Source organism: Ciona intestinalis, chromosome 5 (assembly GCF_000224145.3).
Source record: "Ciona intestinalis chromosome 5, KH, whole genome shotgun sequence".
Taxonomy (NCBI): Eukaryota; Metazoa; Chordata; class Ascidiacea; order Phlebobranchia; family Cionidae; genus Ciona; species Ciona intestinalis.
The window spans coordinates 3,982,975-4,003,471 of record NC_020170.2 but is presented as its reverse complement, the minus strand read 5'-3'; the positions used below and the strand labels follow the sequence as shown (position 1 = coordinate 4,003,471).

Here is a 20,497-nt window from a genome sequence, read left to right as displayed (position 1 = left end):
CTATTAAAGAAAAACAATAAACTATTCCCTTGATGGCTATAATAATACTGAACTACTGCTGGAGGCAATAAAATGCAATTAAAGAATTTTACAAGTTTGTTATAGTGTTGTTGAAGTTTGCAATTACAGTTAGAGCAAGGTACAATATAAGAAAAGTTAAACAGGTGTTAAGGCATGAAAATACATCAAAATAAAGTCACCAAAATCTATTGCACCAAAAGGAAGTACATTGGAAAACAGTATCACTACCATGTTAACAAAAATATAATACATAAAATATTTTTGTATCTGAAACTCAAGTACATCAAAAAATGCATACTGTACACTCAGTGAAACTTGGGCTAAGGAAAGATTGTCATAGCGCAGCACTGCATGTGTGTTGCGGTAAATTATTGTCATTTTTGCATAAGGTTACAAACAATACATTTGACATTATTTATATTCGCAGCTAGCTTAATTCTAAATAAAAACCAAAGAAAAGGCAACAAATGGAATCCGCTTATTAAAATGAAAACAATGGCATAAGGTGTAATGTAAAGTAAAACTAATATGTTTGTATGATCAATATATTAAAACGAGCAAGGCTTTTCTTTAAGTAGGAGACAGCAAACTTAATTCATGATATTCTCCACTATCAGAGTTATCAGCAGCAACCCTTTCATATCCGTTCGACCAGAAGTGCTTCATTTTTAGTTTCACCATTTCACGAAACTTAGCTTTTACTTCTTCGCTTCTGGACTTTAAAGAAGCAACACGTTGTGGGGAAGGTAGACTTGTAGATGAAGCTGTATGTTCAGTATCATCCGTTACAATCTCGTATTCTTCAACCTCTTGCTCTGCTTTGTTAGAGATATGTCGTTGCCATAGAAGTATAAAGTTGACACACATGCTTATTACAAGCAACAACGATATTGTGCAAATCAAACTGAGAAGGCGGCTGCAACAACAAAGTTATCTTTTTAGTAAAGACAAGCTATAACATATACAAGATATGGCTTTTTTTCTTATGTACATTTAGTCATTTTTTTGCTATTTTTTTATAAAACTTAAAATGTATTACAATCTGAATAAATACTAAGGTTTTAAACAAAATAATAGGATGACTGACATTAAACTTACGCGTAAAGTTCTTCATTAGATAAACCCTCATATACAACTTGTTGCTTGTTCCTGTTACCCATTGACTCAATACATGAAGAAACTGAAAATTACACACTGAATGTATTAATTACTAAAGTATCTAGTATGCTGCTTCTGGAGCCATGGCAAACTGGTTAGTCATCTGTCTTTAGCTTTACCGATTTGGTGCTTTATGCTATGCTTGAATACTATTTTTGTGAGTGTGTGTCCTTTGCACCGTCACTCCAGAATAACTATGTTACATTCATTTCTTCAAGTTTATGCACCAATAATAGCAATCTTAAACTACTACAAACCTTCTGCAATCTCTTGGGTTCTACTATTATTGTAATTTCCACATTTACCAGTGACTGCATCACAAAAACAGGATTCCCCACAATGACATTGAAATTGACAATTCTTACCATATTTCCAAGGTAGACAAACTGTTAATTTTGTAAAAATATTTAAAGATAAAACACATATAATGAATTAAATTAAGTAACTATCCACAATTAAAAAGCAGACACTTTTGTTTTTTATGGTATAAAACTGTAAATATAACGGTTATGTAAAATATAACACAAAATGAGTTAAACGCAAACATACATCGCTAAGAATACTATTGCATGTTAAAGTATATGTATACTAATGAATGGTATAGTACATTACATATTTGATGTCTCTCAAGCTGGCACGAAGTGTATGAAACAGAGCACCCATGTTATATTGACTCTCGTTTTCTGGCCACGAGAAATAAATTAAGTTATATTTATTGATTCATTCAATGTTGCCAAAATGCCTATACAGCATACTTTGTCATTCTACCAACCTGTACTACACCTATCTCCATGAAAACCAGCTTCACACTCACAATCTCCATTCACTGGATCACAAACCCCATGTTCAGAACATTTACATTCCTGAGTGCAATTTCTTCCATACATTGTGCCATTACATGGGATGTCACAAGCTGTGGAACTCCATCCAGCATTACACACACAACCACCTATATAATGAAAACTGCTTATATATACTATCAATTATACTATATGTTATATTATATGTAGCATAATAGATCTCATATATATAAGAAATTAGAATTATACCACTATAATAAAAATATACTAATGCTTATATTTACATAAAGTTAAACAAATGTAAATAATAAGCAGTAATACAAACGTAAACATGATGTTCTATGACAAAAAAATATTACAACCCAACACTCAAATCCCTTGATCTAAAAACTAGCACTGAAAAATTATAAAATAGTGCGTGTGCGATATCTCATACTTGCAGTGCAGTGTCCATGATCAGAGCAGTTATGTTTTCCACAAGATAACTCATTACATGATGATCCAACATAATTTTCATGACACTGACATCTGAATATAGAAATTATAATTATATATAATTATAACACTTACTCTATTTGCAAAAAGCTGTTTTTATGACAGTCATTTCCAGCCATGCGAGGATAAGCAACTTACATAAAATCTCTAGTTTGAAACTCTTCAAACAATAGTAAACATCCTAATATGTAAAAATCAAAAAAAGGGAATAACAGCCAAATGACGAGTGTTAATGTAATAGCTAAAAGATATTGAAAAAAGTGCCAGTGAAGCGTGGTAGTGCCAGTTATTAAATAAATACAAAATGGTAACAAATTGTCTTATACCTTCCATGAATACACTCTCCATCCTCACAGTGTTGGTCACATATAGGTGAATGTGCGCACACAATGGTTGATATGGCTCTCGCACATCTCCATTGTGGATTTCCCTTACAATGGTCAGATGGTGTGTTAGCTAAAGTGCCATTTATCACCAGTGTTGCCGACCCTCCACCATCAAGATTGATCGCATTGACAAGGTGAAGATCTTCTATCAAAAACCTGATGGGAAACACTGGGTACATAAATCTTTATTCTAGAAAGTGTAGAAACCTTAAACTTGAAAAAAAATAAAGCATTTACTTTCTAAATTTTATACACCAAAGCATCCTTTTCAGTTTTATGTTCAAGAGTTAAATTATCACACTTTACAAGGATTCAAATTGTGTGTATAAACATCTTATTTGTTTTAATCCAAAATTTTAAGCAAAATTGAAAATGACTTTTTGTTTATTACGATGTTTCTTATGCAAACACAAATAAACTTTCTAACAAAAACAACTATTTATAAAACACAAACACCCACTTTGAGAATGAATTTAAGTTAACTCCTCTTGCTCCAGTTTGTCCATCTACTTGCACAAGAACAACCCATCCATGTTTATCGTGACCAATAGCTGTACGTGCTGACTGAACATCACTGAAGTATCTGTGGTAATATGTTTTCATGTATGCCAGGTTATTAATGAATGAATGTAATTTGTTTATCGAGTGGCAGGGCAGGGATAGTCATTATAACATGGGTGTCTAGTTTCATACACCTAGTGCCTGCCTACAAGTTACCATGTATGTAACATGTGCCAGATGTGCAGATGATCATTTTTCTAGGCATTTCATACTTTTTGACAATTTAGACATCCCATGCTAGTAAAGATTTTGCCCAAGGAGAGCCACAATAGGAGCAGCGAGCTTTGAACCTATAACTTCTGGGATAGAGGCAGACACGCTAACCACTACCACAGCTCCAGAACTATTATAAAAAAACTAGGTTAAAAACCTAAATAACTTCTAACCTCAAAGTTCCAGTTTCTTCTGTATCAGAACTCTCCATTGAAACTGATTCTTCAACAAATGAAGTTCCTGAAAATCGCAACTTGATTGGCACAAATAGAGAATACATGCTATAGTATATATAATAATATAATAATAACTTTATTAAATTGTCTCTTACTCTCTTCGATTACATTAGTGAAGATCTAGAAATATTTTAAATGAAAAAAAAGAGGCTCTAGCGACAAAACAACAGTTGTTAAAACAGGCTTACGGTTAAAAACATATTTACATTTAACTGGAAGAAAATGAGCGTGGTCACTACACGCTAAAGTACATCTATATACTTACCATTTCTAACAAGCCATATCACACCACCAACCAAATTTGTAAAATTCAATCGTCTCAAATCAGCATCAGATATATACCTAAAGAACAAATTCTTTCAATCAAATACATACCTAAAAACAAAATTTCAAAATCAGAATTCCCTTACCCCACTACTATAGAACCATTGGATAAAATACCGAAATGTGCATTAGTAGCATCTGAGGTGTGCAACGTTCTACCTCTAGATATAACATTACCAAGACAGGATTGTGTTTTTGTGTTAAAATAACCACCGTTTTGAGCGACAAAGCACTGCCTGCAATGTAGATATGATTTTGTTTGAGTTTTAAAGTTGCTTTTTGCATCTTATACTTGGATAACAAATGTTTGAATATTTATACAGTATACTATATAATCTAGTTTTAATATCTGGTGTCTAGAATCATTATTGACATTTATTATTGTTCCTAGTAACCTTTGATCAGCATATTCATTAATTCAATTAGAAAATTTACCTAAATTTCTTTGGAATATGTACAACCAGAAAACAAAAATTTTCTGTTACACATAATCAGTGGCGCAGCCAGAAAAAAAATTTTAAAGAAAAGTTATTATTTTTACTTTTTTTTGAAAAAAGGGGGTATTCAGCCCCAAAACCCCCATGGCTGTGCCATTGCCAACACAAGTACCCTTGACCAACACAAGTACCCTTGACCTACCCCCTCCTTGCTGCGTTCACTGAAGTATCAAGTTGATTACCCTGACAACCACCATAAGTGGCTTCCAACACACTAAAGGTCTTAGATGGATTGTATATTGTGGTGACATGGCCATACACATGGTTTTTGTTGTATGTACTCCATTGGTTTAAAGCAATGTCTGATACAAAGTATCTAAACACAAGGAATTGAAATATAGTGATGAGTTTATGTATGAATTTTCTGGTCAGTTTCAACACAAATATAAAAGTCTAAAAGTATGTTACAATTTTTTTAAACGTTTCTGTTTAAAAATAAAACCAATTTCAATGATTAGAAGTTAAAGAAATACACTAATTTTAAGTCAAGATTATGAAAATAAACCAACTTTAAATCAGAGTTGGAAAATACACTAACCTAAATTACAATTGCAAACAAACAACATACATATAGATACCTGGTATTAGTAACTGGAAATAAATTTTCTGAAGAATGAGCATTGTATGTGAGGTATGTATTGTTATGTAACAATGGGTGTATATCTCGGGTGGTTCGTGATGATTGAACGGGTGAATGGTGAGCAGGGTAAGGAGAAAGGAGATCATCCTTCAATGATCTGGATTAACATAACATAATTTTCATTTGACTTTTCGAAAACGATAACGGAGATGATGTTATTTAAAGAAAGACAAGAAGGGATCAACAGCAAAACAACTGTTAACATAATTTTAAATGTAATGAATAAATGTAACTTGCTGTATTTTCGCGTGGCCGAAAAACGACAGTCGTTATAACACGGGTGTTCATACACCTTGTGTTAGCTTACAAGTTACTGTGTATGTTACTTTGTAGGTAAATTTTTCATTTTTTATTATCTTTTAAAAAAATGGCAAGAGTCAAATAGTATATGTAAATGTATTTTCAAATTTTACAATGTTTCCAACAAAATTCCAACACTTACTCGTATTCCATTGCTGAAGCTAAACCATTAGCCAGAATGTAAGGTAGAAGACAAATTAAAAAGGCTCTCATCATACATTATACACCAGTTCTATTTTATAATCTCACTTTTCAATTATTTTTTTACAGTTTTAATTTTTCCATTTTTGCAAAGGGGAATACCCGAACGATATCATGAGCAAAAACATCATGGAAATGAAGCATAGAAATGTCATACAGATTAAATTAAACGGGGATTGCTTATTTAAAAAATGTGCATCCAAATAAAAAAAAAGAAAAATAAGGATTGATGTGTAAATATAACGGAACTATCTAGGCAATAAATATATAAACTTCCGTAATAATTTGCTTGACTTTTAACTGGAGCCAGTCGATCGTTAAAACTGTGCTTCTGAACTTACAATCTATAAAAGCAGACGTATACATCCACTATGACTAAGCCATGAACAAATAGTTCATATCAGTCAATCCGTCATCTTGACCGCAATGCCGAACCATACAAAAATAAATATAAAATTGCCCTTTACTTATATTATCAACGTTTTCATCGAGACTGGAAAACTTTTTGTTGGCAGTGAAGCGGCGTAACAAACCATACGAAAAAAGGATTTCCGCAAAATTTAAATGATACCCAGGATAGGCATGATTTTATATTTCACTATTGTTCACAAAGATCGAAAACGCGAATTATTGGTTTATGTTACGCACATTGCTTTTGTTCTGCGTAACTATTGGTTACATTGACGTATGAGGGCCTGCTGTACGTCACATGATGCGTACCTGATTCCAAAAAAAACAATTTATTTCGTTTTATTACACCAGGCGTATCACACCAATGTGGATAAGATAGGATATACCATTAACACAGAACATCGTTTATTTCCTAATTGGATAATAATAATCAACAACGTTATTTTAGAGGCGTGATAATACGGTTATATACAATTTTATTTTTTTCTTCATGTAACTACCTACCGGAACAATGACAGAGAATGAAAACATGAAAATCTTACCACGGCCTACGTCAATATTAAATTGTTAATATCCAAAAGCGACTTCAAAATAGGAAAAAATAATAGCAAACAAACGGTCACAGGTATGCTAATTACACACGGTAGCCGATTTAAATCTAATCCGGTATCACATAGCACTCACAGCATTAGGAAAATAGAATCTCGGTTGTAATTGCCTTCTCCCGGCCCACTTGCCCGGGGTCGTTAAAGAATTAATCATTTTATCGACTTTCGTTGCAGACGCTGACTTTATCTCTTGGATTGAGCCCGTATAAAAAGAGCTGGGTTTGTCACAGAGTTACCAAATGGTCAAGTTCATGTTGGACTTTATGCGTTAAAACTTAGCGAAGAAACAGAACAGTATAAGTATGTGTAGAAGTAAAAAGATTTAACAAATTAACTTGAATTAGTAATGTGTATGTACAGGTGTGGCATTTTAAATTTACACCACAGTCAGATATACACTAAATTTATTCGCCGACGTCATTATATACGTTCGTATAATTCTTGTAAAATTAGTAACGAGGTAACTAGTCACGCAATTACGAACGTGTGTGTATGTTGTACCTGTAGCTACCACACACAATAAGTGTCTGCGTTGTGTTGGAATTTGTTGCGCATTTCAAGTTTAAGTGAGCGTAAAGGTAAAGCTAATTGCGTCAACTTTCTCTATGGAGTTCGTTTCGGTCGCTAAGTGCTGTCTGGATACTGTATTCGGTTTGCAGGAGCGAAAAACAGCACTATAACTTGGCGCAGTGTTTTTTTTTTATTGCGCTGTATAGTTGTTTTGATTACGTGTACCGGTGTACCGGATGGTAACTACTCTGCGCATGTTTTCGTAGAGATATAAATAAAGTGCACGAAAAGATTCAGCAGCATTTAGTTGCTTTGTGTGGATGCGGATCACTAACAAGTTTGTGCCATGGAACATGACATATCAGGACAAAAACGTGAGTACAATGTTAGATATGATGTATTGCAAAAATGCATTATAAGTTAAATAAAAATGATCACATACATGTATGTAATATCGAAGGTAGTGCAGGTATACATATGCAACAACGTATCGTGCGTCGTAAGTTTTACTTCCTAATGCTTTTCCCACTCTATGATAAATTGCAGGCATAATGACGTATACGTTTCTGCGTCACGTCAGCGAAATGCACATGCAACGGAAACAGCATACTATGCCTATAAGGGTGTTTTAAATGAGCGTTATAGCAGACTGACTTCGTTTAAATAGGCTCGTTTAATTACATTTCAACTTGGGTGCAGTTTTATTGACTGTGTTGCATCTAATAATGAACGTTAGGTAATTGACTATTTGATCACAGTCAGCAGCGTTTGATAAAATGGCTTATTGCCAACTAATTAAACTGGATGACAGGGCGTCGTGATAGGATAGATACGATTGAAGAAGATGTTACAAATACTTATCCTAGCATGCCACGAAAAATTGGAATGATAGCTCAGTTGAGTGTTAAGGTATATACAGGCACGACAAATGCGAGTGATTTTATTTTGATTTCAATTTTGGTTCATTATTTTATTCCTTTAATTTTAATATGTTTAATTTTAGTTATTTATTTATTTTTGGCGATGACGTAATTTAAAACGTAGAGTGGGGTGGGGGAAGATGGGACACCTTTAGCACATAATGTCCGAATATCCTGACCGTGTTTTAAACAATTAACAACGACCAATCGAAGTCGTGGGCATATAGTTTTATATTTCTCTGTATATGTTCTTTGTTTAATGCTAAATGGGGCGAGAAAATAGAGTTATAATAGGTGTCCCATCTTCCCTCACCCTATTGTATATACAGCAACGGTATGGGGTATCCGTATTGTGAAACATATTAGCAGAAGCCAGTTTTGTTGAAAACACGCAATTAAAGCAGTGTATCTTTATTTGTTCAGTGTTAGGTTTGTAAATCTATGTGGCATTCAGATGATCGCATGCTGGTATAAACACGAGGCGTATGAAACACATGTGTTATGACGACTGTTGTCGTTTTCCCGCGCACGCATAAATAGGCCAAAGCAAGTTACATTTATCAATTATAAAAAATATGAGTAAAGTGCCTAAAATGATCCGAATAAACATAAACCCACATGATAGGTTTTTAGACAACAACAATATGTTTCTGTTTCGCTTATGTCATATAGCTAGACCACACGTATGTCGACTGCACGTGTTTTAGTTGTATAATAACTGGATAAAATACAAAAACGTTATGTGGTTAAGTTTGAGTTTTTTCTAATATTTTTGCCAACTTGCCCTATTGCTGTTTTATTGTACATGGTTTAAACTTGGTATTTTAGTTAATTTTTTTTTATGTTCATTTTAGCTTTAGTTGTACACTATATCAGTTTTTTTTATTTCAATGTCATTTACACACACTGACTGTAGCAATTAAAAGTGTGCTAGTATTGAAATTGCTTTTTTTTTATAAAAGTCGACTACAACGTTGGCTTCTTATATAAGGCCCCAAACTCTGGCTTAAATCCCAAGTCCCCCGGCGTATGCCTCGCCATGGGACTGTATTTTCTACATACAATTTAAACTATTTTCTTGTTTGCTTTTTTTTTGTCACAGAAAAAGACTGACCACCAACCCCAACATATAACTAGAACCGCTTACTCAAGAAAAAAGAAAAACAGCTTCAAACAAACCAACTCCGACAATAGTGAAACATGCCGACGCCTCTTGCCGGTGTTTTGGGCCATTCTAGTTATCGTAATCCTAACTGCTGGCTTGGCAGTTGCTTTAACACAGTCAACAGTAGTGGGATGGTCTTTGGTCGGGGTTGGTTTTTTCTTCGCAATTCTGGGGTTGGTTCTTTCGCGTTATGTTAAGTTTCAAAGAAAAAAAAGCTCAAGTTCAGCTTTGCGTGACGATGCTTTCCAAGTTAGTTAAGTATTCTCATTTAACATAAGAACAATATTACTAACTTTGTAAAGTTAAAATATTCTATTTAACAACTTATTTTCTGTTAGCACACAATATCCAATCTTGTTTTGTAACGCGATTCGTTAAATATTCTTTCTTTATATATTACTAAATAGGACGTTAAAATAGAAAGAAAATATGAACAATTACACCTCTAACCTACTATATAGTCGGTTCAGGAAAGACAGGACACATTTATAGTATCCAAATATTCTGATCGTGTTTTAAACAATTAACAACGGCGGTCTATAGAAGTCGTGAAGATACAGTTTTATAATTCTTTGAATGTTCTTTGTTTACTACCAAATAGAATGAAAAAGTGTCCCACTTCACCCCACCGTACTATATATTTCCTCTAGCAATTATCTACACTTCGTTAACGTAACGTCATAAAAACTGCTGCTCGACTGTGGACATGGCAGCGCATTTACAAAGCTGGTATGTTTAACTAAAATGTTCTGAATTTAATATTTTTTTTCAGATGAAATTTTATCATACCGACATAAGAGATTTTCCAACCGACCCCGTATTACAACGGGGAATAACTGAACTTTTTTATCACGGACAATCTGATTGCGATATATGCAGGTATGTATATGCAGTAAACGATAATGTATTAAAAGGGTAATAGGCTAAATCAAAAGTCACACGGCGTGCTTCGAATTTATAAAAAAATCTTGCATATATATATACAATGTTAAAGTAAAGAGCAATGGGCCATCTCTCGCCTCAATCTCTCACTTTAAGAGCAATGGGCCATCTCTCGCCTCAATCTCTCACTTTAAGAGCAATGGGCCATCTCTCGCCTCAATCTCAATTATAGGATCCAGGGCTAACCCGTCGTTAGGCCTCATTCATATACAAATGATATATTTGTTAATGTGAACATAATACGTGTGATCTATGCATTAGGTCGTTAAGGCATGAAGAAGCAATTTCATCATTTTCAACATATGATGAACAACACCACCATCATAACTATGGTTAGTTTGATAATGTGGATTTGCTTTAGCGTTTAATTATACCGATTATGGCCTATCAAATTAAAAAAACTAAGCTTGTGCTAATTCAAAATGAATTTCATAAACGACCATATAGACTTTCTGAAGAATTCTTTTCGTATTACAGACAAAGGGTTAAACGTTCTTGTCGGTGAAATATAGGACCTGAGCTGGTTTTACGGTAGAAACTCTATAGTTAGTCGCATTGCAGATTTTGAGACATATTTAAATGTATAGTAGGGTAGGGGAAGATGGGACACATTTTAATTTTATTTTCTCGTCCCATTTGGTAGTAAACAAAGAACATTCAAAGTATTATAAAACTGTATCCTCATGACTCCTTCAAACCATTGTTATAATTGTTTATAATACTGTTAGTATACTTGGACATTATGTGATAAAGGTATCCCATCTTCCCCCACCCTGCTATAATGAGTATTACACTATATCATATTATCATCATTAATATGTGATCATGATGCAGATAGGCTACCCCCGCAAACCTACGGAGATATTCCACACAGCAGTAAGGAACAAAGCGAAACGACGCCAGAATTAAATGCAAAGAACCATGAGCCAGACGTATTCGTGGGTAAGTTATGGCTTTATTCCAACTAAATATCTTTCGAATGAATGCAACCTCCTGGCGGTAAACGACAGTCGTTATAATTCGCGTGTTCTATTTCATTTACATATCGTGCCCGCTTACGAGTTACAATGTGGGTAATTATATTATTCACAGAACCGCAAACAACATACGACGAAACGCACACTGAGGTCGGAAGCCCAGAATTACAAACTAAATCCACAGACACACAAGAAGACGCAGGAGATGAAATGTCTACCTCCTCTACGTCACCAAACTTAAACAGTAACAGTAACAATAACAATAGTTCTAGAACAGAACTGGTTCCAGAGCTTAACGCGAATAGAAATCAGCACAAAAAGAAATATCGGGGAAATGAAGTTATGTCAAAGGATTCGATATTAACGACGAAACATCGAAAAGTTTTAAGAAACAGAGAATGGGAAGTGAGGAGAAAAATACAAAAGTTGGAGCAACGAGCGGCTAGAACAATTTCTTTCAGGTATGTTTAAACTTCACGATAACCAGGGCCGCGGTTATAGCGCCCCTATTTATCTGTACCCCATCACAGTTTATATGGGTTCAAAAGGTTCGACGCTGTTACCATTATGTACGTATACGAGACACCCCATTTGCCCCAACCGAGTTAACTATTTTGGACTACAGGTTGTTTATATTGTCAGCCATACAAAAAACAATGACCCACAAAGCTATCACATAGGGTCATAGGGTAACTCGTAAGCGGACACGAGGTGAATGAAACATAACACCCGTGTTATAACAACTGTCGTTGCCCCGCCACGCGAGGATAAATAGGTTACATTCGTTCATTCATTCAAATTACTTCTAAACAAACATTGATTAAAATTTTTACATCTCACCATATAGGTCTCGCATTGATCTTAAAAAAATGACAACTTCATTAGAAAGTCTATCAACAAGAGATGAAACTATGATGGGAAGAGAAAACTCATTTGAATATGGTTTGTGTTCCAGTTTAAACAATAAACTTTTAGCCCATATCTGTAACAGCAGATTCACATTAATAATCGTGGGGCCCATTTTCCCCTGTCGCTTTGGCTACATAAAAGTACAAATAATGTTTTACAAAACAAAATTCCACACTAAAACGTAATTCAGTAGTTCTTAACCCTTTTAGAACCCAAACTGTAAACTGTTTAATCAAGTTTCATGGTGAAACAGACCAACACATAACGTGGGCATTTATTTTCGCTATGTCACTAAAAGAGCTGTCATTGCAACATTATTTGCTATAAGATATTTTGATTAATATTAATACTCGGCGGTAAAAACACTCACGTAACTTAAGCATTTTAAAACCAACATGAAAACAATCACCCACAAAGCTACATTTGTGCTAACTTGAAAGCTGGCATGAGGTGTATGAAACAGAACATCCATGTTATAGCGCATGTCGTTTTACGGCCACGTAAGGAAAAAGCAGGTTGCATTAATTCATTCATTATCCTACAGCTGAAGAAGAATCGAATATTTCGACACCAACCAAGCAACAGTGAATGAGTTTTTGTACTACTACTACAAGCGCGTTTCTAATTATATTATATCAGAATAAAATTTCATTCATTTTTATCGTCCCATCTGGTAATAAACACGGAATATTTACAATATTATATAACTGTATCTCCACGACTAACCTATAAGAGCGTTTTATTTTTTTTTTTCGAAAACACGAATGGTAAGTATAGGAGATATTATGCTTACGGTATCTATATCTAACTTCATATAGTACCATTTACAAAATATTAACTTTTATTTGAAAGGGAAATTTTAGGCAATATGAAACACAACTTTTATAGTGGCTTATATTGCCGTATCTTATTTTTGCCAAGTAACTAAAAATCGCTGCACATTCTAAGCTAACTGCTTACCACATGTTCATTGATTTAAATGCGCTGTTTAACTATATTTGTGAATTACATTGTACTTCACCGATGCTTTGCCACTGTTTAAATAAAAAAAACAAAACACAAAAGTATTTTACTATAGATTAGTGTATCAACAATTACTAGTTCATTGTAAGACCTAAAAAGTAAAAAAATACAAATTATTTACATATACTGCACTCTTGGAAATATTTTTAAAAATTTGGCGATTTTATAGTTTAAATAATCGAGCCTGTGTAATATTATAGAGGCTATGACCATCCGCATTTGTTTGCATTCAAACCGTATATATACAGCCAGGTATTTGCATAAACAATTTATACACAATTTTATATATATAATATACCCTAAAATTTACATTCGTAAAGCATAACACACCCTTAGGCGCTATAGTTACTTATCTCACTAGTAAAATCGGGTTATTGAGATTCGGTGAATTCATGCGTATCCATATGCTGTATATTTAGATACGCAGGATTAGCATACAAAGATTTTTAGCCATAAATATACCAAGTTTGGGTATTAAAAAACGACTGCAATTTTTTTGTTTCTGTAAGGTTATTTTTCTGTGATTTTATGGGCTAAGCATTTAGTTTTGAGGTGTAAGGTAGCGCTTGTTGCAATGTTTGGTTATACATAAGCACTAATAGGATTAATTTATTAAACCAGAACACGCTATACAAAATAGCATGTGCTATAACGTGTTCATGTCTATATATTCTCGGGATGCATACAGCTGCAACTGTTATAGAAGTTACAATATAAATTCTATAGTGTGTTACTCTATTACATTACTATGGACTCTCTTTATAGAGTCATAAAGTACCGTGGGGTAAGATGGGACACCTTTAGCACATATCCAAAAGCTATGATCATGTTTTTAAGAATTAACAACGGTCCATTGGTGATTGTGGGGAGATGGTTTTATAATTCCCCTAAAAGTTCTTTGTTTACTACAAAGTGGGACTGGAAAATTGAATAAAAAGCTGTCTCATCTTCCCCACCCTACTATATAAAAGTAATATGAGTATACTTTGTTTTGAATAAGAAGAAAGAAATTTAAATAATGTACTTTATAAATAAACACTATACGTGTTGTTGTTGTGACTGATACCAACAAGTGCAAGAAGACTGAAAGGTTCTTCGCAATATTTCACTCCGACTCGCCTTGGGGGCCTATATAGGTCCTCGCGCGGGAAAACCCGATACTGGCACCGATCGTATCATGCACGCTGTTTTCTGTAACCACAGTAGAAAGTATCAGAGTGAGGTTGTACAGCGTGGATATGAGGCGTAAGTTTCTACACACCATATGCTGTATATTGGGATGTATTGAAATATACGAAGGTAAGAAAACGTTGTATATGTTGTATATTGTATATATGAGTATTGTACAGTTTATATAGCTATGAATATAACTTGTTTTATCCCCGCGTGGCCGAAAAATGACAGTAGTTATAACAGGGGGGGTGATACATCTCGTGCCAGCAGCTTACGAGTTACCATATATATGTTACTTTGTGGGTGATATAATTTACATTGCTAGTTTTTCATGTTTATGTAGCTCTGTTAAAGCATACTTTTGTGTGTTTAGTGTTACGGGATATAAACGGTCGAATTTTCTCAAACGGAAGGTGTGGTTACGTCACATGCCTTGAAGGTTAAATACCACGCTCCATAAACATACCGACAATGTTGTGTAAACTGTAACTATAAGCGTCGGTAAGACCAGATTTGGACTAGAGAGAACATAAACCTACAATCTAAAAGCTTAAAATAGATCATTAAACTGAAATAGTTTGTTCCTTATTTAAGTTTCCGAACGCTTGGGATTTGAAGGCAGATTTTTAAAATGATGTTTATTTTAATAACGCAAAAGTCTGACAACCAAGATAAAAATATTTTATTCGATTATGTAAACTTAATATTTTATTTCCATAGACATAATAAAACGTATTACTCTGATATAAAAAAGGTTAAAAGGCCGAACTGTATAAGCAACAGAAAGTGCATGGGGAAATGAAATATAGTAGGGTCGGAGCAGATGAGACATCTTTATATTCAATTTTATTGTTCTCTTTGGTAGTAAACAAAGAACATTCAAAGAATAATAAAACCGTATCTTCACAGCTGCCATAGGCCGTTGTTAATTGTTTAAAACACGATCAGACTACTTGGATAATAGTGTCCCATATTACCCCACAGCGCTATAAAATTTTTGATTAACTAATTTATGCATTTATATTGCAGCGTGTCACGTAGCTGAACACAACACAAGGAAAAGACGTCAAATTATCAGCAGTTCTGATAGTCAGATCGAAATAACAAGAGATGTTCGAGCTTACTTCTCAAGATGCTTACGAGACAAGGTGGTCAGATAATTCCAGTTAATAATAATTAGCAATATCCGAAAGTGGCGTTCTAATATCACACACACTCATAATTTACATTACTCGTACAAGGAAAGACACTTAAACACCTGTACTGTACTATACAACTTGATACAGGCGGTAACTGCTATAATTAAATAGCGAAATAAAACGTTTAAATTTACAATATCTATTCTTACTATATAGTATATGCGTATAATAAATGCGTATAGGGCCCTAGATAAATAATAATTAACTCTTACAATTTTTCGATAATGCGTTTCCTAAAGTTATAAAATTTATAATAATAAATAAAGTTATATTTTAACTATTCTTTGGTTAGGCGTATTATAAATTCTATTACTCGTCCTATTTGGTAGTAAACAAAGAAAGTTTAAAGAATCATAAAACCGAATCCTTAACAACTGCCATAGGCCGTTGTTAATTGTTTAAAACACGATCAGGATAATTGGATACCATGTGCTAAAAGTGTCTCACTTTACCCCACAGTACTATATGTACTTTGTCAGAGGTCGTGTGATAAAACATGTTATACTAGGTAGGAGATGTATGGGATTGGAACAGCGTTGTAGACGTGTCAATACTTGATACGCAGTGGTACGAAAACTCTGATCAGTCAAACTGCAGGTAAACATACGATGATAGATATCGGTTTTGTGGTCAGGAATTAACTAAACATTTTGTTTATGTATGTTTTTACGTGTATTCTGTATTAACATTATTATACAATTGCATTTCACCACTCCAAAAGACATTTTTTTATAGTTAAAAAAATGGTGTCCCAACTTACCCCTCAGAACTATATGTCATATTTTATAAACCTTTTTTGGATTCCCAGCCGCGCCGCTGATCGAGACACTGCACCATGTTGGAAAGCAAGAGTGAACGTTTATCTTCGTAATAGTTCCAACTTAATTCCACCTATAGAAGAATGTATTGATATGTTTACTACTGACACCAGTAATGGACGAAGTAAGATCAAGTTAAATTATAGTAAGGTGGGGCGAGACGGGACACTTTGAGCACAAAATATTCAAGTATCCTGATCGGTTTTAAATTTTTAACAATGGCCAGTCTATATGTAAGTCGTGAGGATACGGTTTTATATTTTTTTAATGTTCTTTGTTTACTACCAACTGGGACGGGAAAATAGAATGAAAAGCTGTCCCATCTTCTACGATCTTATATATAATCTGTTATCACAGTTTTACATTGTTAAAATAATCTTTAAACTAAAGTTTATTTAAATATTTTTTCAGGATTTTATTTATTTCCTGCTACAAGCTCCAACAGCATTGCTGAAAACGGTAAGATTTAATGATAAGATATACGGCTCCTTTCTCTTGCGAGTTTAACCTCGCGTAGCGGGACAATGCCAGCCACTATATACGTAACTTGTGGGTGAATATGTTGTTGTTGTTTTAAATATAGGATGATTATATTTCATTTCAAGAAAAACGACGCTTACAATAAGGTGGGCGGTCTAGCTGCTGTGGCACGGCACCGCATTGCGTATAAAAACTGGCTGATGTTGTGGCTGATTATTATTATTTTGGTAGACCTGCCATACAAGCTCTCTCACGCAACAAGTATTTAAATAAACAGTGTTTCCGCTTCAGGAATTTGCTCAAATGTAAATCCAAGCCAAGCTCAATATTTCCCCAACTCGGCCACCATAAGACAATACACATCATGCAACACTCAAAGAACCACAACACCCCGGGGTCGCATCCCCCTGCATTATCCTTCGGTGTTTCAATTCTTTGAAGCACACACAACTTGCGGGTTCGTATGAAAAGCTTACTGTCAAGTTATAATATTTGTGAATTTTTATACACCACACACACACATGGTGTATTAATAAAAAAACATGCTCATTGTCGAGTTATTATACGCGCGACATATTATACACTATAGACTCACACGGTGTATTCATACACCTTATGCTCCTTGTCGAGTAATTAATTCCTGCAAATCTTCACAAATTGAATTCCTATGACTTAGTATTGCACTGACATAACTTGTCTTAATTCCCAGGGTCGAATTCGTTCACTGCAGCAATCAACAGACAGAAACTTTATCATTGGGCGATCCTACAGTATCAAGGTGGCCATATAGAATGGAAGCTTTACTAAAACCAGATACTTCCACGCTAGACTCAGTTGTTTCTTGCAACCAAATAGTTTTTCCTTTAGCAGACACAGCGGGTAAGACGGAATTCTGTCGTAGTTTTTGGTCTGCTACAGAACCTATTCGCGACTGCTTTACAAGGAACCTACACCGTCGCCAGTAACGATTAGAGCTTGTCTTTAGTTCTTAAGTGAATGTTGATTTCCGTTAAATGCCCTTTTGTACTCGGTAATGTAGCTGAAACTTGCGCTATGTTCTGTTCTATTCTACGTCATGGTCGTGTGATTTAGGCCGGAGAAAGTGCTTATATTATGAATTTTCGCTACATACAGCTTCAGCGTTTAACCGAACTTACTTTATTTAGCGGCATGGACTTCGTGGACAGATTGCGGCGTGACCTGCGGCGGTGGTACAAGCACAAGGAGTCGGGAATGCCCGAGTACTGTAACAGACTGTATAAGCGAAGAAACACGAAATTGTAACACTAAGCCATGCCCGTGAGTTGTGCGAATGAATGTAACTTATTTATTCTCTCGAGGCGGGGCAACCACAGTTGTTATAACACGACTTTTCTGTTTTACACCTCGTACCTGTTTATGAGTTTCCACGCATCTACCTTTATTGGTGACGCATATGTAACAAATAGTTAATTCCAGGGGTTGCAGCTTATCCACGGCCTCCCGGTCACGATGTGGGGCGATTGGAATCGGAAAAAGTGCATGCGTTGCTTTGTAAGTTAAATGTTAACCTAATTTCCAATACAACTGCACTATCACATTTGTATAAGGCCGTACTGCTATGGGTAGATACAAATATAGATATGACTATCCCACAACTGTAGCCACAATAATACACTGCACAATATTAACTGTTTAATCTTACAGGGGTTGCTGCTTTGACAGAAACTCATGCTACAGAGCAGGTTTAAAGATTTATCTATTAGGCTTCTAATACTTAACTTTGTGCTACTGTTTTTCTAAACTCTTTTTTTCACCAACAACAATTAACATAAATATGAACATATTTGCCCTGCAATGTGTTTTAACTTTCATACACAACCTATTTCCCTTTCTTTAAAACTAAATTGTTTAGAACCTCTGCATCTAATATCTTTGGTTACATTTTTACTTGTACTTTACAACTTCTGTGCCTAATATCTCTGGGTAACTATAGTATATTTCCAACATAACAGAAATAACTCCATTTTCAAACCAGCATCCACAACAAACATATTTGACGGCACCTTTCAACCCACTGTACGCCCAAACCAAAATGTTGGGGGTGAAACTGGCTCACCTGGCTCAAACTTTAATCTGATATGCGATTCACGATTCTCTGCATTACCATGCACAAAGAACATTGTTACAAATGGGTAAAAAATAAAACTTAATGGTCTATCCTATAATAAAATGTAACCTTTACTGTCTGATTTTCTATGAGTATATATTGATACATGCGCACTATGGTTTAACTTACATAAAATCTGGCCCATTGGCAAAAAAATTCTCACTATGTTTTAAAACATTGATAAAACCTGTAATATTTTTATAAGATTATTAAAATCCGCAAAATTTTCTTGCTCCAAGAGTGTACCATTATATGTTTTAACAAACTACAAAACCCGACTCATTAGCAAATTATTTTAAACCTTAAATATATCTATGCAGTGGTGTTTGCCAGATGCTTGCTTGCTGTTGGGAGCCTTCTCTTAGAGTTTGTTATCGGGCTCGATTTCAAAGTAAGAACAGTTAGAGTATATATTATACATCTTGGACCTAGGTGAATAGATAAATGTAACTTATTTATCCTCGTGTGTCGGGTCAACGACAGTTGTTATAACATAAGTGGTCTGTTTCACACATCTGCTGCTGCTCACAAGTTACCATGTATGTAACTTTGTGGTTGATTATAAATTCTAACATAATCTGTATATGAAATAACACATGGACTGGCTGTTAAAAGACTTGGCTTAAATCCGAGGTTTCATGGCTTACAGTATTACCTTATTTAATCACAATGCTGTCTTTGCGATAAATACTTTTCTAGATATTTTCATACAAACATTGACAGTCAATATTTAGTAAATAACGTTGCCGGTGCAGTGTAAAAAAAATAATCACTCACAAGGACATACTTGGTAACCCGTAAGGTGGCGCGAGGTGTATGATCACCCGTGTTATAATGACTGTTGTTTTCCGGCCACGCGAAGATAAAGTAAATTACATTCAACAATGTCTCTTTTTCTAGTTATCCGAATACGAGATGATTGCCCAGCAGGATCTACAAACCCACCCACATGCAGAGGTATGGGTAAATGTTAAACATTTATCCCTGTGTGGCAGGGCAACTTTAATAATCCTATATCATACTTAAAATACTAATGTCCTATTTTATAGCTAAAGTACTGATGTCTTATTTGATACTTTATACCAGCGGTTCCCAACCTGTGGGTCGCGACCCCAACTGGGGTCGCCTGACAATTTGCCTGGGGTCACCTGAGGCCTTCTGAGAAGTTTAGAATTTCATTAGTTTAGAAATTTAGAAAGTTAACTCTTAACAATGGGCAGCTCACCACAGAGCGCATTGCGATTTTACTAGAGTACTAGACAAACCAGAATACCCTGGGCCTCATTACAGGATTTTCGTTTAATAATGGCAAATATGCTCGGAAAGTAAGATTTTAACGGCAGTTTAGCGGCCATGAAAAATTACAGGATTTACTCGTTTG

The 20,497-nt window shown here is 34.7% G+C and overlaps 3 protein-coding genes across 3 annotated transcripts; 2 read left to right on the top strand and 1 right to left on the bottom strand.

Annotated features, from left to right (window-relative positions):
- Positions 1-81: 81 nt before the first annotated feature.
- LOC100184943 (N-acetylglucosamine-1-phosphodiester alpha-N-acetylglucosaminidase-like) lies at positions 82-5,934 on the bottom strand. The gene is made up of 13 exons (XM_002123229.4): positions 5,774-5,934; positions 5,270-5,428; positions 4,834-5,007; positions 4,281-4,430; positions 4,136-4,212; positions 3,808-3,874; positions 3,321-3,443; positions 2,801-3,016; positions 2,416-2,507; positions 1,952-2,128; positions 1,437-1,565; positions 1,120-1,201; positions 82-937 (listed from the first exon to the last, which is right to left on the bottom strand). Exons 1-13 carry the CDS (start codon positions 5,845-5,847, stop codon positions 592-594), a joined length of 1,866 nt encoding a protein of 621 aa, XP_002123265.1. The 5' UTR covers positions 5,848-5,934; the 3' UTR covers positions 82-591.
- Positions 5,935-7,322: 1,388 nt separating this feature from the next.
- On the top strand, positions 7,323-11,703 carry LOC113474040. The gene is made up of 9 exons (XM_026834658.1): positions 7,323-7,429; positions 7,628-7,735; positions 8,173-8,270; positions 9,384-9,695; positions 10,219-10,325; positions 10,650-10,720; positions 11,223-11,330; positions 11,481-11,630; positions 11,687-11,703. Exons 2-9 carry the CDS (start codon positions 7,708-7,710, stop codon positions 11,701-11,703), a joined length of 891 nt encoding a protein of 296 aa, XP_026690459.1. The 5' UTR covers positions 7,323-7,429; positions 7,628-7,707.
- Positions 11,704-14,502: 2,799 nt separating this feature from the next.
- LOC101242749 lies at positions 14,503-20,491 on the top strand. The gene is made up of 13 exons (XM_026834608.1): positions 14,503-14,596; positions 15,500-15,618; positions 16,178-16,266; positions 16,478-16,611; positions 16,899-16,946; positions 17,259-17,424; positions 17,677-17,846; positions 18,134-18,266; positions 18,426-18,500; positions 18,654-18,691; positions 18,985-19,141; positions 19,437-19,507; positions 20,017-20,491. The coding sequence occupies exons 1-13, from the start codon at positions 14,536-14,538 to the stop codon at positions 20,088-20,090; spliced, it is 1,335 nt and encodes a 444-aa protein (XP_026690409.1). The 5' UTR covers positions 14,503-14,535; the 3' UTR covers positions 20,091-20,491.
- Positions 20,492-20,497: the final 6 nt, after the last annotated feature.